Genomic DNA, 17,457 nt, shown 5'->3' with positions numbered 1-17,457 from the left:
GCACTTGCTTCGGCATAATAAGAAGTATGCTACTCCCTGTCTTTAGAAGTTTTACAGGTTTGTCACATTAATGAATTAATAACAGTAAATATTAAAGTGTAATAATATGAGATTGTGTTCTACTGTAGCAAATTTTTGTCTATAGTTGTCAAACGGCTAGCCGATTCGAGTAGCTCATAGCAATAGCTTCATTCTTATTGAATGTGGAGGTTCGATCCAACTATCTATGAATTGTGAGTCTTATCAAATTGATTTTACCTATTAGTGTTACAGCATACCATAAGATATTATAACATATGAAGCGTGAAATGTATTCAATCTTTAGAATTTTATTTGGTTCTTGGTCTTTTAAATTGAGAAGTGGACAACCGTTATCCGGAGCTATAACTGTATTTTGCACAAGTAATAATGATCTTCTTATATCATAGGTAAATTCCTGCCTGTGGATTTAGAATGTGGGGCACTTATGAGCCGCGTTTTTCACAAATAATAAGGAGATTGTCAAATTATAGGTAAAATTCATGTATGTCGTTTTTAGAAGATGTTGGGGCAGATTTATGAAAAGTGGCGCTGCACCTAGTGCAGCGCCACTTTTGTAGCACCTCTTAGCGCCCCCCTAATGTCACCATGTATGCGTCATATTACCATGGCGGTAGTTAGGGAACTAGCGTCATAGTTTTTTTTAAGCTAATTCAGAGCTTTGCAGGATTAGCATAAAAAATGTTGACGCTAATCCTGCAAAGCCCATTGAGGCCAATTTTAAACAATGGTGTCCCTCTTTTTAACCCCTGCTTTGAGCAGGGGTTAAAAGTGTGGAAGAAAATGACGCAATAAATATCTTAGATTTCTTTGCGCCATTTTTTTGCCCCCCCTAACGGGGAAACAACCCCTTTGCATACATTATCCCTGGCACAGGCATCATGTAGCGCAAAGGGTTACAAAGTGGCGCAATGCATGCATTGCCCCACTTTGTAAATTTGGCGCAGTGATTTTGGCCTCATTGGGCCATATTAGCGTAAAAAGAAATTATGCTAATGTTGCACAAGGAGGTGCTAGGGGCTCTTAAATCTGCCCCTTTGTATTTATAATCAGTGTATTTTGCACCTAAACAATTGTAATTTGCACAAATAATAAGGATATTGTCATACTATAGGAAAACTCCTATTTGTGTTTTTTAGAATAATTTGTATGTATAATCAGCATATTGTAGATGTATATGTATATAGGTGAGAAAAAAATTATTAATGATGAAAGGAGGGTTTTGAGAAGTAGTCTGTTCTTTTAATCTTAATGTATATAAATGTGAGGTTTGTATTGCCTTATTGGCAAACTATCAAACTGTTAAAATAAAATAAACTAAACAGTAAACATACATGTACCTTGATGATATATGTATGTTTATCGTCAAGGTACGTAGATGTGGCCTATACTTAGCTATATGCACTTAACTTCCTGATATTTTGGCTATGATATTTTGGTAGCACAATGTGTCTGTAGTTGAAATTTCGACATACAACCATTTTCAAATTCTATAACAAACCTGCTGGCTTCCTTATCAACCTCCTGTTTCTGGACTTTTCAACACTTTATTCAGACACACAACTACAGCCACTCAAAACAGTGAAAATTGTAACGGCTTTTCCAAAAGCAACATTGTAATACCATATGTGGAATATTGGTACCCAGACCACACATTACAGTTCAAAAATAAGTGCAGGCCCTACATGACCAGAGGTGGGTGACATATGCTTATACAGTCTTCTATTTCCCCTAAGGTTTTTGGTTTTAGGTCTTGCATACATCTCACGTAGTCTATTATCCCGGACAACATTTTATCCCTTCACAGAACGTGGTCCAAGTGTACTTCCTATAGCGAGGGTTTTAAAACCAAGCCCGTCCAAAGTATATCATCCCAAAATAAGATATTGATGAGCTACACTACCTAGCTTCTGCATGCAGTCTACAATCCACTTCATGTACACTTAAGTGTTTCTAAAGGCCAAACTATTAAGCATAAAAAGCGAATTTAATTAATCTATAAGGTTCCTCCATCTTGCCTTCTTATCCTGAAAACTTCCGTCAGTAGAAGGAACTGTAATACTGTTGACTCACTTTTTTTTACACTATAGTGCAAAGAAAACGTTTTCCTCTAATCTAGTGTGGTGATTACGGTTCTAGACGAATGGCAATCTAGACTCTGCTTGGGGCATAAGGATGACATATTTATTGTCCTCCCAATAGTAGTTTTTAGTTGTCTGTGTGGGAGATAGGTGTTGAGATCCCTTGCCTGTTTTATGGTACGGTTTGGGGAGGACTCAACTCCTACTGATACCTGTTTTTTGGCCGAAACGTTTTGGTGTCATTGATATATTGTTTCATGACTTAAAACGCTTTGGTAGCTGTGCAGACTAATCATTTGGGGAAAGAAGGAGGAGTGATACTGTATATCAGCGTAATAACTTGAAGAGTGGTAAGAGTGTGTTAGACAAAGAATGGACCTAGGGAAATGGTAAAAGTTAGACATTCAAACGAGTGGCTGGTCCATTGGCATCAAAGACTGAATGAGCTGAAGAACATCACAGTAAATAATAGTCGCTGGTGCAGTGTCCATGTAACAAACTGCTCCTCGCCTTAAAGGTCTGGCAGACACAGTATGTGTTTTTTGTGTGCAGGAGACTTGAGTCTCATGACAAGAGCTCTACTAGGGTATGGCATGTTGATGGACAAGTGAGTACTAGACTCTGTTGGGTAATTAGGGTCTAACGTAAAGTGAGTGAATCTTGCCACATCATCAGGGCCCAACAGTACTGATTGTTGGTGAAAGATCACATGATTAGTGAGTATACGCCTTTTTGCTCGATTCCCAGTTGGAAAGTACTCCTCTGGCTCTTGTAATCTGAGTAATATTTCATGACTGGGCCCATGATATTGTGTATAGTGTTCATGAGCCTGTTAGGGAATATGTCTGGAGGGATGCCTGTATTAGGGTTCCCCAAAGTATATATGAACCCCCTAGCATTGTGGAGTGTTTCTTAAGGTTTGTGGTAATTAGAGCTTGCCTTCTGATCTATCTCTGCATGTCTCCTCAAGCCTCCTCTATGATGCTTTTTAAAGGTACGTGCAACTGTCCGGCTTCTATTCCCATCCTGAAGAAAGGAGTGAGCTTTTGTTTTTCACTGAGGATGGTGAAAGCAGTTCCAACAGGAAGAATTAAGATATGGCCTAAACAATGCCTTTATAAAAGAATGCCCAAAAGGCAAGACCAGGGTGCACTCTTCTTTCAGTGCTGCAGAAGACAACTCTCTAAGTTGAACTACACAGTTGATTTCATAATTCAACTAACTGCAACATGTAGGATGGCTTGCATGTGTATTGTTGTTTTGCAATGGGTTAGGCATTAATCTTTTAAAATTATCCAGTGCTAGTGTTAGGCCTTGGTTGGGCAGCCAGGTAGCCTTACAGTAACATTGGCACAAAAAAGTCACACCATTTTAGCAAAGTACATGCGACAGGGACCTATTTAGCCCTGCCCACAGTTGAGAAAATTCTTATATCCAAAATGAAAAACAGCATAACCACGTTATGCAAATAGTATTTTCTGTAGGCTTCAAGTGAATCATGTATGACTGATCCTAGTTGGGCTAGTACTGTTAAATCTTATCATAAGTAGTGACTAATTCTAATTCTAATTGTATTTAGAATTCCTTTTCTTGGCATTATTATGATTTGAATGGTACCAATATTCTTTTATTTAAACATATTCTAGAGATCACTGTATATAAGTAACTCTCCTCACATAATACAATAAAATTAACTCCAAGCAGTGGTAAGTCATTTTGAGAAAGAGTGATTAAAACCTTGCGACATGAAGCCTTAAGATGTTGTTGTTTCAAATTTGCAAATCTGCACCTGATAGCTTTAGATTTTCAGCAAGACATGTTGGTGTAGTGTTTTGCTAGATACGATAACTTAAACCTCAGTTTAACCTTCAGAAGAGGCAAACACGGGCTTCATGGAATGAGAATGATGTTGGCAAATATCCCACCAACATATAAAACTAGCATGACACGTTCTGTAAAGATAGTCAGCGTTGCACTTTCAGAAGCAAACCAAAACAAAACAATGACCTCTGCTGTAGTTGGGAAATCCACTTCCAGTAGAAGGTTGCAGATTTTACTCAAAAGGAACAGTTTGAAAAGTAGCTGGCTTTATAATAGCCTTTATTTGAAGATCTAATTTCAAAGCTCAAAGATAGTGCAATGATTTACAATCAACAGCCATGAAGGTTATCCATTCAGATTGTAAGAATTTCTCCTTCCACACATATAGAAGTGATCTGCATGCTTCAGCATGGATTACAAGAAACACCACTCTTTGCTGAATTTGCTTGTGCTGGGCCATCCATTCCACTATGGTCTCCTCCAGGGGTACCTCTAGAATCCCTAGGATGTTGAAAAAAAGGACACAAATTTGGTGTGGGTAGCTTATGTGGACAAAACGTTATGAGGACCTAAGCGCAAACTGCCCCAAATGGCCTAAGAAACCGCACCTGAGGGGGAAAAGGCCTGGCAGCGAAGGGGTTAATGAGGTAAGTCACAATTTGTGACCCATTAGGAATTGCAGACCTCACAGGGATGGTGGCCTTCTGAAGTCAGAAGACCACCATGTCTGTGATAGTTTTTTTGTTTTTAAAGCAAACCTTTATTGCTTTTTATGCAGCTAATTTTCCTTAAACGGACACGGGGTGTTTAAAAAAATAAAATGAAACATTTACATTTCATTTTTTAAGAGTAGGCAGGGGGCCTATGGGACCACTGCCTGCTCTTATAAAATATTTGGTTCAACACTCACAAAGGGATTTGCGAATGGTTACCACTTCCTTTGAGGGGGTGGTAAAAAATATATGTTTTGCAACCATAAATACCACTGAAATTCTGTATTTGGAAGGGACAACCTAAACACGCTGCTTCTAAATACTGAATCTCTAAACACTAATTGTGATTCGGTAACATGTTACTGAATCACAATTTATGTTTTGTACATATGAAAAAGCATTTTTTGTTTCGAAAGGCATGAATCTGTAAATCAGACTCTTTCTGACTGGAAAAATACTTTGTGCATATGCCCCTGAAAGAGAATCGGTTCTTCTGTCTCCATGAAAATCTTGGCCCAGGTGTGATGAAAGCAGGGATATTATTATTGAAACATTCCTCTCTTTCATCACACTAGATGACCACAGACCTCCTGGCACAGAGGCTATATGTAAAATGTAGCACACCTTACATTGATATCACTTGAGGTACACATGCAGAAAGTTGGCTAACAGAGATGCCATTAATATGGAGGTGCAGCCCTAATCACAGTTTGAGTTTTAGATATAAAACTTACAATGATCATGCTGTTTGTCAAATTCAATTTTTTATCTCTTATATGCACTCTATTTAGTGAGCAATCTTTTTGCAAAGGCGAAAGGGTTGGATTTAATGTGTCATTCAAAATTTGTGCATGCAACCCATGTAAACAGCATTTGTGAATGCCTGTATTAACTTTTATTAGCACTTTAACACTGGACCTATTGGCTTTGCCAGTGCTTTTTTTCTGTTAATGCACTGAATGGCAATTCACATGACCTCTAACATAATTAATACTCTCTCACATATCCATCAAAGTAGAGGCAGTGAGCTGCATATTACTTTCTTGTGGAAGTATAAATGATAAACGGTTTCCAGTTTCCGTATAGCACTTGTGCGGACAGCATGTATCTAACATTTCCTACTTGCATGCTAGTCATTGTTGCAATTTAATTAGTGGAAAGTAGCATTGTGCAGAAGATTTCACACTGCCCTACTGCCAGGCCTAACAATATTAGGCAAAAGCGCCAGGTTACTTAAATCCCTCCTCTTACCTGCTGCTGAAGGAAGAAAAGGATGACAGTGGGCGCTTAGTGCCACACACTTGTTTCCTCACACTGATATCCATAGTGTTACCTCTTCATGACACTTACAAATCAGACGCTTTGCATGCCCCCAAACCCCAAAACACCTGCTAGTGAAAAAACAGTGTTTTTCGAAGGGCTATGTTCCTTCTAATCAGTAACAGTGAAATAGGAACCCTATTGAAGAATCAGACAGTCAGTCCTGAGCAGGTCTTTTACTAATCAGCCGAAAATCAGGCATCTGTGTGAGCAATCTTTTTGCCTCCTGCCTCTTATTTTTTCTGACCTGTTGCTGTTGGCTTTTGAACTCTGAGCACTTTTCCACTGCTAACCAGTGCTAAAGTACATATGCTCTCTGTGTAAATTGTATTGTTGATTGGTTTATTCATGATTTGCATATTTGATTTACTAGTACGTTCCTTGTAAAGTGCACTCTAGGTGCCAGGGCTTGTAAATCAAATGCTACTAGTGGACCTGCAACACTGGTCATGCCACCCACATAAGTAGCTCTGTAATCATGTCTCAGACCTGCCACTGCAGTGTCTGTGTGTGCAGGTTTAACTGTAAATTCGACTTGGCAAGTGTACCCACTTGTTAGGCCTAAACCTTCCCTTTTTTTACATGTATGGCACCCCTATGTAGGCCCTAGGTAGTCCCAAGGGCAGGGTGCAATCTATGGTTAAGGTAGGACATATAGTAATGTGTTATATATGTCCTGACAGTGAAATATTGCTAAACTAGATTTTCACTGTTGCAAGGCCTGTCCCTCTCATAGGTTAACATGGGGGCTACCTTAAAAAATGATTAAAGTGTAGATTCCCGTTGGGAGCGGATGGACATGTGGAGTTTGGGGTCTCTGAGCTCACAATTTAAAAATACATCTTTTAGTGAAGTTGATTTTAAGATTGTGTGTTTGAAAATGCCACTTTTAGAAAGTGAGCATTTTCTTGCTTACCCCATTTCTGAGACTCTGCCTGTTTGTGGATTCCCTGTCTGGGTCAGTTTGACAGTTGGGCTGGTTGCACCTCACACTTGACAGTGACACAAAGGGAGCTGGGGTGTAGTCTGCATTTCCTGATGAGCCATCTGTGCTAGGAGGGAGGGGAGGAGTGGTCACTCACACCTGAAAGGGCTGTGCCTGCCCTCCCACAATGCAGTCTCCAACCCCCTGGTGAGTGTCTGTGGCCTGGCCTGGGCAAGGCAGGATTTCACAATCAAGGGAGAGACTTTGCTTTGAAGTAGGCCTACTTCAAAGGAGAAAATGGGTATAAGAAGGGCACCCGAAACCACAGACTTTAAAACACTTCTGGAAACCAAGAGGAACATCTGCCTGGAGAAGAGCTGAAGAGCTGAGGAAGAAGCATTGCCCTGCCTGTGACTGTGCTTTGTGGAGCTATCCTGCAGTTGCTGCTTCTGCCAGAGTAAGAAGGCAAAGACTGGACTTTGTGTGCCTTCCTGCTTGAGAAGATCTCCAAGGGCTTGATTTAGAGCTTGCCTCCTGTTGTTTGAAGTCTCAGGGACAGCAAAGACTTCTCTCTGCCAGCACCTGAAGTCTCTGGAGAGACTCCTACTCTGCCCTGTGGTGCCCATTCAGTTCCTAGGGCCCTGAAAGAAGAAGCTGGCAGCCTAAGAGGAAGAAATCCACTCACAGAACGCTGTGCGGGAAAAGATAAACGCGACTCTGATCTGCGGCTGAAAAATCAATGCCTCACCGGCTTCGCGGCTGAAAATTGACACTCGCCTACAATGCGACCGAAGAATTGACCCACGGAGCTGGAGGAACGATGCGCAGCATCGCTGATGGAGGCTGGGAGATCGCAACCTGCGCAGCGTGGTTTTTGGATCATCGTGCTGCTGGATTTCTGACGCAAGTACCGCTGGGCGTGTAAAAACAATGCAAGGCCTGCCCAGCCCCGAGAATGCTGATCGGATCGACTCATCGCTCTCCTGTGGAGAGAAGAAACGGCGCGCCCCGACCCGACGAAAGGAGAAACAAAGCAAGGTCTCACTCGTGAGTGAAATCGACGCATCGCAAGTCCTTTTTGACATACACTCGCATGTGCAGTATTTTTTTTGACACACCCAAGGTACATTTTCACGCTAACAGTGTTAGTGTGTGTTTTAAACTACATAAAGACTCTTTGCTTTTTAATTGATAACTTGACTTGTGTATTGTGGATTTTTGTCGTTTTGGTCTTGTTTTGTTTAGATAAATATTTCCTATTTTTCTAAACCTGTGTTGTACCATTTTGTAGTGATTGCATTAAGTTACTGTGTGTGTTGGTACAAATACTTTACGCCTAGCACTCTGAAGTTAAGCCTACTGCTCGTGCCAAGCTACCAAGAGGGTAAGCAGGGGTTAGCTGAGGGTGATCCTCTTTTACCCTAACTAGAGTGAGGGTCCTTGCTTTGACAGGGGCTAACCTGACTGCCAACCAAAGACCCCATTTCTAACAGTAGACACTTGGGAAAACTCTCAGCAGGGCACAGTCACCTGAGCTTGACGTCAGTTAGCAGATATACAGGAAGACTACAAGACCCGCAGACACACGACCAATGCGTTGCCGCTGACATCCCAAATCACCATCCTACACACCATGACACACCTCATACTGTGAAATACGCCAATCTTTTGTGATTGGCAGTTTGCACAGCACCTAATCCTGGGTAATATTTTGTTCCGTTGGTAATCTGAGCGTCAGAAAACAAGGGGGGTTGTGCTATAAAGGCGACACTTCTTGGAATATGAGATCACCAGTATAAGGCCTCTGCACCAGCTAAGGCTGGTGCATCTTAATGAATCATTAGGACGAGCAGCCCTCCCCCGAGAAGCACTTACAGTTTCCCGGTGACATGAGAATTAGTCAATTAATCCGTGTGGAGTGCCCTGCAAGCTCTCCACATCACAGCTCTTATTGCAATGTGCTATGGCCTAGAAAAGAGAATTAGGTCTACTCTAACCTTTGATTTTTTTAACAAGGCAGTCCTGTTTTTCACTCTTTTCTATCATCTCACAGTTGTTAGCGAGTCTTATTTTTTAAGCTGCCTTCCATGGAATGGCAAATAGCAGCCTAGCTTTTTTTTCCCAATCTTTGCAGGGCGCGCCGTCCTCGCTGTCATTACCTGAATTTCCTTCCCAGAGCCTTCCGAGATAATTTCGTCCCTTCGGATCCTTGATATCTCGCCATTGTTCTTTCGTAGACAGTACGTGTGATCCTCAAAAGAATTAACAACTGATCCTAATGAAAATTTGCAAAAATTATTATGATCCAGCAAAGTTATTTCTGCATAATACAAATGCTGCTTGAAAGGCATCTGGCGTGAGGAAAACAGCTCACCTCTGTGGTACCATCCATTGTGCAGACTTCGGAACAGCACAATCTGATCAGGGGTTAAGTGTGCTTCATGTATTCCACAGTTTTTTGGCTCAGCTGCCCCCTGGTTATCATTGCCAGCTGTGAAAGCGCAGAGGGCAGGGGAGAGGGAAAAATAAGAAAGTCAGTTGTAGTCTGCCACGATTACTCCATTTTCTGTCGTTTTACAAAACCTCATTGGAATTGATCCTTTGGCAGTGTTTGTATGCATAATCCTTGCTAATTAGAAGAAAGAGTGTAATAAATGCACTTGCAGGCCGAGTATATCAGCAAAACATTCAACGACAAAGTATAGAAAAATATTTTGTTCGTGTTAGGAAGAAATGAGAAGTTTATATTCAATTTTAGTGGCAGGAAAAAACAAAGCAAATACATTTTGCACCTTATTTAGCTCTGATCTAATATATTTTTGGTATGTTGTAGATATTATTATTGATTACTTCATCAACAAAATAGGTATCAAGAAGAAATAGTGCATTGGCCTTCAAGATCACAACAGCATGAATAACTGAGTTAAATCCGTGCACTGGCTGGAGCGGAATCAAATCTGATGTGCCAAAACTGAGTTTTAAGGCCTAGGAGGACCTGAATTCACAGAGGTCGTTCAACAGCAAATGAGCGCACTGGCCAGCTAGCCTCAGCTTCACTATGGAAATTAGCATTTCCATATACTATGTAGTGTTATGTGGGGTGTCAGCAAAACAGAGACCACTACCATAAATATCAATATATATAGGGTAAGGGGATTTCAGGGATTCAGTGTAACATCATCAACACTCTCAATAGTTACCTTGTTTTGTGCAATTTAGACAAGCAGTGTTGAATATTTATATAGTAACATTCATACATCCCAGTCTTATGGTTGTTCAATGACAAAAGTAAAGCAATATAGAATTCACATTTCCGCACAAACGGTCATGTGGTCTAATTCATGATTTAGAGTTCCATATATCACTTTCAGTTATATTCCTTATTTTTTTGCTATTTTAGACTATTTATCTTCTTTTGTAAGAATTTTTCTCGGCAACAAAACAAGCGCTGCAAAGTCAATAGGTGTTGTGTTTAGGACCTATCGGCATTGATTGCCAATACCTTTTGGTGATGCTGTACAGCATTGCAAAAAGTATTTTTTTAGATGCTGTGCAGCATCAGCCAAATGAAAAAAAGCCACAATGACACAGCCACATAATTTTGTGGCACACATGCATCGATGCGTCATCATGCAAGCGAGCACATGCATCACTACATGTATGCGGGCCTACAATATGATGAGTGTGCTATTCTTTTTTTAACCAATCAATGAGGGACCAGTAAATGAATGAAAATGAAACTGGAGGAGTTTGAAAGCTCTTTTTTGTAAGGCAGGAGGGCTGCCAGCAATTTGCTGCCACTCCCTCCCAAAAAGAAAGTGGAAAAAGGACTGCAGGGGTGTAAGGAGAGGGGGGCAGGAGCGAGTGAGGAGATGCAGCAGGAACTGGGCAGAGGGAATAAAAATAATTAAAGCCTGGCAGGGGAAGAGGCAAACAGCAGCACACAAGGCAGATAGCGATGGGGAGATTAGGTGAGCAACACACGAGGATGAAGGCAACACACAGAACACAGGAATAGGGGACCAGCACGCAAGAGAGAGAGAGGAGCAACCAAGAAGAAAAAAGTGGCTTCCTAAATGTAGGCAGTGGAACAATACAAGACAGCCAGACTAAAGGTTAGCAAAGAGCTTATGCTCCAGGTAGGGACAAAGAGAAAATAGGACAAGGAAAGCCATCGAGTAAAAAGAAAGAAAATAACAGCGACAATAAAGCCAACCAATACTAGGCAATGGACAGGCTGTCAGCCCACTGCAGTTCATGATAAGCCCAAGTTAGGTCTTTTGCAATCAGACAGTTAGTGTTGTCTGGTATGTGAGACCTAAATGCACTTTTTACCTGTGTTTCTCTAGGGAGAGATGCCCTGTTTGCTGAGTCTCTTTTTGATTATGATACCAGATGGCATACTAGATTTCTATGATTTTAGGCCTCTTAACCTCGCTCTTCTTCACTTTACATTGTTTATTCATCTCTGTGTCTTTTTTTACATAGTGCAAAAGTAGCTACAGAGCAACGGAACACTGTTCACATTGAGCCCCTCATTACAATTTCTGTCCGCCGAAGCCGTGCGGTCAGAAAATCGCCAGTGCGGTGATCTGACCGCCGAGGCTATTAGGAGTTTCCTGCTGGGTCGGCGGGTGAAAACAGAGTTTCCACCAGCCGGCCCAGCGGGAAACATGCCACAACATTGATGCCGGCTCACAATAGAGCCGGTGGCAATGTTGCAGTGCGTCAGGTACAGAAGCACTCATCGGGCTTTTCACTGTCTGCTATGTGTACAATGAAATGCATGACAGGATTGCCCATGGGGGCCCTGCACTGCCCATGCCACATGCATGGGCAGTGCAGGGCCCCCTATGGGGCCCCTGGCACTCGTCTCCGCCAGTATTTACATGGTGGTGTAATCCCCAGCAGCGCTGCCCTGGTGGATTGGGACCACCTGCACCACCAGGCCAGCTGGCGGCCGAACTGTGGTGGTGCCGGCGGTCTCACTGTGGCGCATTTGCCATAGTCGTAATGTCGCAGGGTCATAATGAGGCCCTGAGTGTTATACATTGGGTAGTGAATAAACACGAGGAGTAGGAGGAGGTTGGGCAGGTATACAGCATCACCGAAGCAATTCACAGTGAAAAGGGAGTGACAAAGCATTGAGTGGAAGAATGGGTTTAGTGGGAGCAAGTGGGAGTGTGAATACATGAGGGGTGTGCTGTTGTTGAATGCTTACACTGTGATAGAGTGTTGCTTGAAGAGATGGGTCTTCAAATCCTTGCAGAAGTGGAGAAGGAATGGAGCATGGCATTCCTCGGCCAGGAGCATTGTTCCAGATACTAGAAACAAAACAGGGTTATGCTTGTGTTTCTTGTTTCACTGCCTTGTAGATGATTCAGAAAGTCTCAGATGTGATGAAAGAGGACTGTAAAAGTTGGTTAAAATTCCTGAGTATTATCTTCGTCCTGTCACTCTTTTAAAGAACATGGCTGCTGTCCAGAGAGTGCACTCAACTGGAGTCAGTTGCATCTCAGAGCGGTATCATTATCTTGTTCAAAATAGGAAAAGATCAGAGCCTAGATGGTTGTTCTGAAGTCTCCTTCCAGTAAGAGGGGCTTCACTTTGTAGAACAAGGCCAATTAATGTCAGAAACTGTTTGACGTATGTGTAATATAGGCCATAAAGCTGAGGTCAATGCAAAAGTGGAAGCCTTCTTGCCATCAACAAGTCCTAGACTGAAGTTGTCAAGATTTGTCTTAGAGAGACAGTCTTGTGCCTTTTGTTGTTTGCAGCTACTGCTAATGAGCAAAAACTCAGTTTAGATGGAGTGTAAGTCTAGATCTTAGCCAGGCAGTGTTTCAGATGACTGAGTTTGAAGATAGATGAAACTTTCAGGAACAGTTGCAGTGGCGGCTCCTCCGCTAGGGCGGATGAGCGTCGCCCCCTGCCAGCAGCAAGCACTGCAAATGCTTTTACAAGGAAAGGATAATAAACGGTGTTTATTATCCTTTCCTTGTTAAAGGGTGGGGCATGTGGGGTGGAGCATAGTGAGGGGAGTGCACTGTGCACTCCCCTCACTGCACATGTGTGTTTGGCCGGCTGTCTCGGGCCGGCCAAACACACATGCGCAGTAGGCTCTCTCCAGCCCAGCAATACAGTTGCCGGGCTGGAGAGAGCCTGCACAGGCTCTCAGTCTGCCTGGGAGTGCCCTGGCTGGGTGCTCTCAGCCAATCCTGACACTGCTCTGAGCAGCATTTGGATTTGCTGCAGGGCAGGCTGGGAGCCTGTACCTGCAGCGACAGAGGAGAGGAGCGGTGCACCGAGCGGAGGTACGTTTTTTTTAATTCATTTTTTAAATGTCTTTAATGTCCCTTCACCCCCTCCCCCGCTCGCCGCCCCGCCCCCTGTGACTCCCGCGAGCTGCGACTGAACAGTTGTGCTTCATCTATTTACTGGCAGAGTCTGATAAACTTGTCAGCCGCCAGGTGAAGCAGGTACTTCATGTACAGATTGGGGGTCACTGGTGAGACAAAGAAGTTTTAGGGGATGCCACAGGACATGATGGGTCTCAGAACAGCTGGGCACTTATCTCCAGGTATGACTTGAACAAGAAGCCCAATAGGGACATGAGTGTGTCAAGTTGGGCTCAGGAGCAAATGGTATGCAGGCTTTGGTGAGGTCCAGATTGATAAGAAGGAAAGTGTCACTATTGTTATAGATATTTATGATATCATCATCCCCTTATATGATTGTTTTAGTTGTACTACACTGGTATCTGAAACCAGACTGTTGCCTTGAAGGAAGGCCTTGATTTGATCTCTGGGGTTGGTTAAGAACTCAGTGATCTTCTCCAGGAATGATACGTAGGTGATCAGCGAGTAATTCATGATATCATCAGATTCCAGGTTGGTTATTAACCAGGAGGGGGCGGAGGTGGATGAATTGTCCTGTCTTGAGAGCATTTGTGAAGGAACTTTTGGGCATATGTACAAGCCTCTAGGGGTACCTTGTGCCAACCGAGCGCCATTTTTTTACACAAAAGTGGCATTAAAGAGGCCTTTCTCCCGCACCGTATTTACCTAATGGCGCAATGCTTGAATTGTGCAACTTTGTAAACCCTGGTGCCACATTATGCCTGCACCATCATAATGTATGCAAGGGGGGCGTTTTACACTGCAGGGAGGCCGACAAAATAGTGCAGTGAAATTTACACCATTTCACTGTGCCATTTTTTTCACCATTCTTAATGACGGCTCAGAACAGCTGTTAAGATGACGCACCCACTTTAATCAATGCCCCCCGTGCTTTGCTACACTAGTGTCAACATTTTTGATGCTAGTGCAGCAAAGCACCACAATAGCATCAAAAATGTTGACACCATTGTCCTAACAACCTCCATGGTGTGCAGTTTTGTCAATATGGCGCAACCATGGTGTTGTTAGGTGGGGCAGGGGCGACACAAGAAAAGTGGTGCATCGGGACCGATGCGCCAGTTTCTTGTAAATATGCCCCCTTGTGTTTACAATGTGAGTAGAACTGTTGCTGCTTACTATTCGATATTCTTCAATGAAGGTAATGTGAGAACATTGTCTTTGATAACTGTGGAGTCGAGTCATCGAGGAAATGTTGGGTGAACCTGTATTGTTGACATGCTGTCAGTTTTCTCAAAATCATCTTTTTAAAAGGTTGTTCCATAAGCTAACTGGATTGAGAGAGGACCTACAGAGCCCAGCAATCTTTTCGTTCCTTTGGGTTGGCACAATATTGCTGTGAGTCAAACTACAGTCTGCATTCCCTTCATCATTGAGTCTGATCCCCTTACGTGAGAAGCTGCTGACCCGGAGCTTCTAGAGCCCCCAGTTTGAATGATATCTTCGATCAAGAGACGAACAACAGCTAACCCTAAACACGGAAATCAGCATATCATCCTGGCAACAGTAACTTTTTTCTTAACTTCAAGACACTGTTCATTAATTTGCAAGTTACTAATACAATGCGTTTCTAATTACCACTGTGTTTTATTTGCTTCAGGTTCCTTTCCTTATTTGCAACCAGGTAGCATCCTGATACTAAAGATTGTGGATCTGATGAAAAGCAGCTTTTTGGTGGCACATTTGAACTTCTCCACATTACAAAATTTGGACTCTAAAAGGTTAGCATTTACGAACAGTATTGGTTCACAAACATGCCTAAACCATTCTGTTGTACCAGTGACTTATATCGAGTTGTGCTTCCGCTTTCAGTGTTGTTCTGCTTTTGAAGTCCATTTAGTGATTGTAAAATGGTTATAGCCACGAAAGTTGATTGTATCACCATTTTGTTATGCTTGTTAAGTGACATATTGTGTACTGTATGCTTTTTACCGTTTGATTCATAGTTATACTGTAAAATATAATATATTAAATGGTATTATTTAGGTGTTGCATATTCAAAAAATAACACAATCCTAGCTATACAGTCACACAACTGTGAATATTCTGCTCCATTGTACACTTCTGTCAGTCCTGCTAGAGCTCCAATTCCCAACAACATTCTTTTGTTTAAGTATTGATTTGTGGAATACTCAGCATTTAGGGATTTTTCTGTCATCTGTGGTGGGAGTAACACTATCAAAGGGGTAATATAATTGCAGGAGAAGTGCTCACACCTCTCATCCTTTACTCACACAGGCACAAGATTCATCCATCCCTCAGACAGGCACAAGACGCACCCTGTATTCACACAATCCCTCTGTTGATTGGTCACTTACAATTGTATAACTCACTCTACAGTGACACAGGCATACCATTCACCTTACACAGGCTGAAGACTCACCCTGCGCACACACACAAACCACAAAAAACACACCTCGCACTCACATAGACAGTAGACTCACCAACCACTTATACAAACACACTCACTCTCCATTCATACAGAGCCATTCTCCCTGCACTTATACCACGCACCACTTACTCACACAGGCACAAGTAACATCATGAACTTACACAGCCACAAGATTCACCGTGCACTCACAGAAGCACATTGCTAGCTGGACACACACAGTTATAACTCACTCTACACTCACAGAGGCATGCTGCTCACATTGTACTCACTCAGTCACAAGACTTACCCTGTCCTCATACAGGCGTGCAATTAACCTTCACCCATTCATTGTTAAGTTGTTTTCTCAGTGCAGTAAAATGGTCTCCATGTGTGGGTTCAATCTGGACTCTCTCAGACTCAGGTAATCTCTGTCAAAGTCAGCAGTGACTGTGACATTCAAGTATTGGTCTTGCACCTTTATTTACTCTCAGTTCACCTTGTTGATGCATTCTTAAAACCCGACTATAACCTGGATGAAGGGCAGAACTCATACTTTAAATGGGACAAAAGAAATCTATGGCAAGGCTCTGGACTGCTGTGGTGATTATATTCTACCCAGATACTGCCCTTTCTACATCCCACCAGAGCTCTCATTGTGCAGCCACTAGTAGGGTTGTCTCCTCCTCTTATAATTTAACAGGTTTGTCAGGATATGTTTAGTTTGCCCAGAGCTGTTTCATTTTGAGGAATCCAATAATCTATTCACCTCTCACCAGCACCACTATGCCACTGTTAGAAAAGGGGTCTCTTGTTGGCAGAGGCATACACCTGTGTCCAAATAGGGACCACAATCCTAGTCATGGTAAATCACAACACAGTCCAAATTATCCTGTGCCTACCCTCTCATAGTGTGGCACTGACTAGTCAGGCTTAACCTAGAAGGCAATGTGTGAAGTATTTGCGCAATAAATCATACAGTAACACAGCGAAAACACAACAAAAATACACCACACAGGTTTAGAAAAATTGATAATATTTATCTGAATAAAATAAGGTAAAAATTACAAAAATCCAATAAGCACAAGTTGAAATATCACTTTTAAAAGGTTTAAAAGAGACTCAATCCTTAGAAATAAACAGTTATTTCTTTGTTACACACAGTACCTGGGATGTGTCAAAAATAATGACGTACGGAGACTGCAGAGGAGAAAATGCTTGGAAAAATAAGGTGTCGCATCAGATTTTCCGGTGTGGCACAGACAATGGGGTTTGCATCATTTTTTGGCACACCGTCTTGGTTCCTCACTGCAATGCAGGGATATTTTGACACCCAGGGACGATGCTTTGAAAATCGTTGACGCACTGTAAAAAGGAGAAGGCGCTGCTCCGATCCAGTAGGAGATGCGTCAAATTTTCCATCGCAAGGCAAACACTGCTTCAGATTTCCAGTCGGGAAGTCGGTGCTGCATCATTCCGGTCGGCTGTGCATGGATTTCTCAGTTGCGATGCAGGCTTTTCATTGATGTTCGATGCACAATGAGTTTCTTGAAGAGCTGAAGTCCTCAGAAACAGGAGGCAAGCTCAATCCAAACCCTTAAAGAGCACTTCAGGGAAAAGCAGGGTCCTTCCAGCAAAGTCTGAGGCCTGCGTTTCAGTACATCACAGAACCCTGTCAATCTGGCACTTCCTGGCCTTGATTGTCAGTCCTGCTTGTTCCAGAGCCTGGAACACCTCCTGGAGGTGAAGCAGGTGTTCCTTCCAGCTGGCACAG

General features: G+C 42.5%; 1 protein-coding gene across 3 annotated transcripts in view; it reads right to left on the bottom strand.

Moving 5' to 3' along the window:
• VWA3B (von Willebrand factor A domain containing 3B) overlaps window positions 1–17,457 on the bottom strand; it is an 829,217-nt gene that overhangs the window by 58,942 nt on the left and 752,818 nt on the right. For all 3 annotated transcript variants that reach the window (XM_069204269.1, XM_069204271.1, XM_069204270.1), the window contains 2 exons: window positions 9,274–9,390; window positions 9,059–9,174 (listed from right to left, as the gene is read on the bottom strand). In XM_069204269.1, the coding sequence (XP_069060370.1) occupies window positions 9,059–9,174; window positions 9,274–9,390 (233 nt within the window). The remainder of the gene's footprint in view (window positions 1–9,058; window positions 9,175–9,273; window positions 9,391–17,457) is intronic.

This window comes from Pleurodeles waltl, chromosome 8, assembly GCF_031143425.1.
Source record: "Pleurodeles waltl isolate 20211129_DDA chromosome 8, aPleWal1.hap1.20221129, whole genome shotgun sequence".
Taxonomy (NCBI): Eukaryota; Metazoa; Chordata; class Amphibia; order Caudata; family Salamandridae; genus Pleurodeles; species Pleurodeles waltl.
Note: the sequence above shows the minus strand (reverse complement) of the source record. Positions and strands in the feature narration are given on the sequence as shown.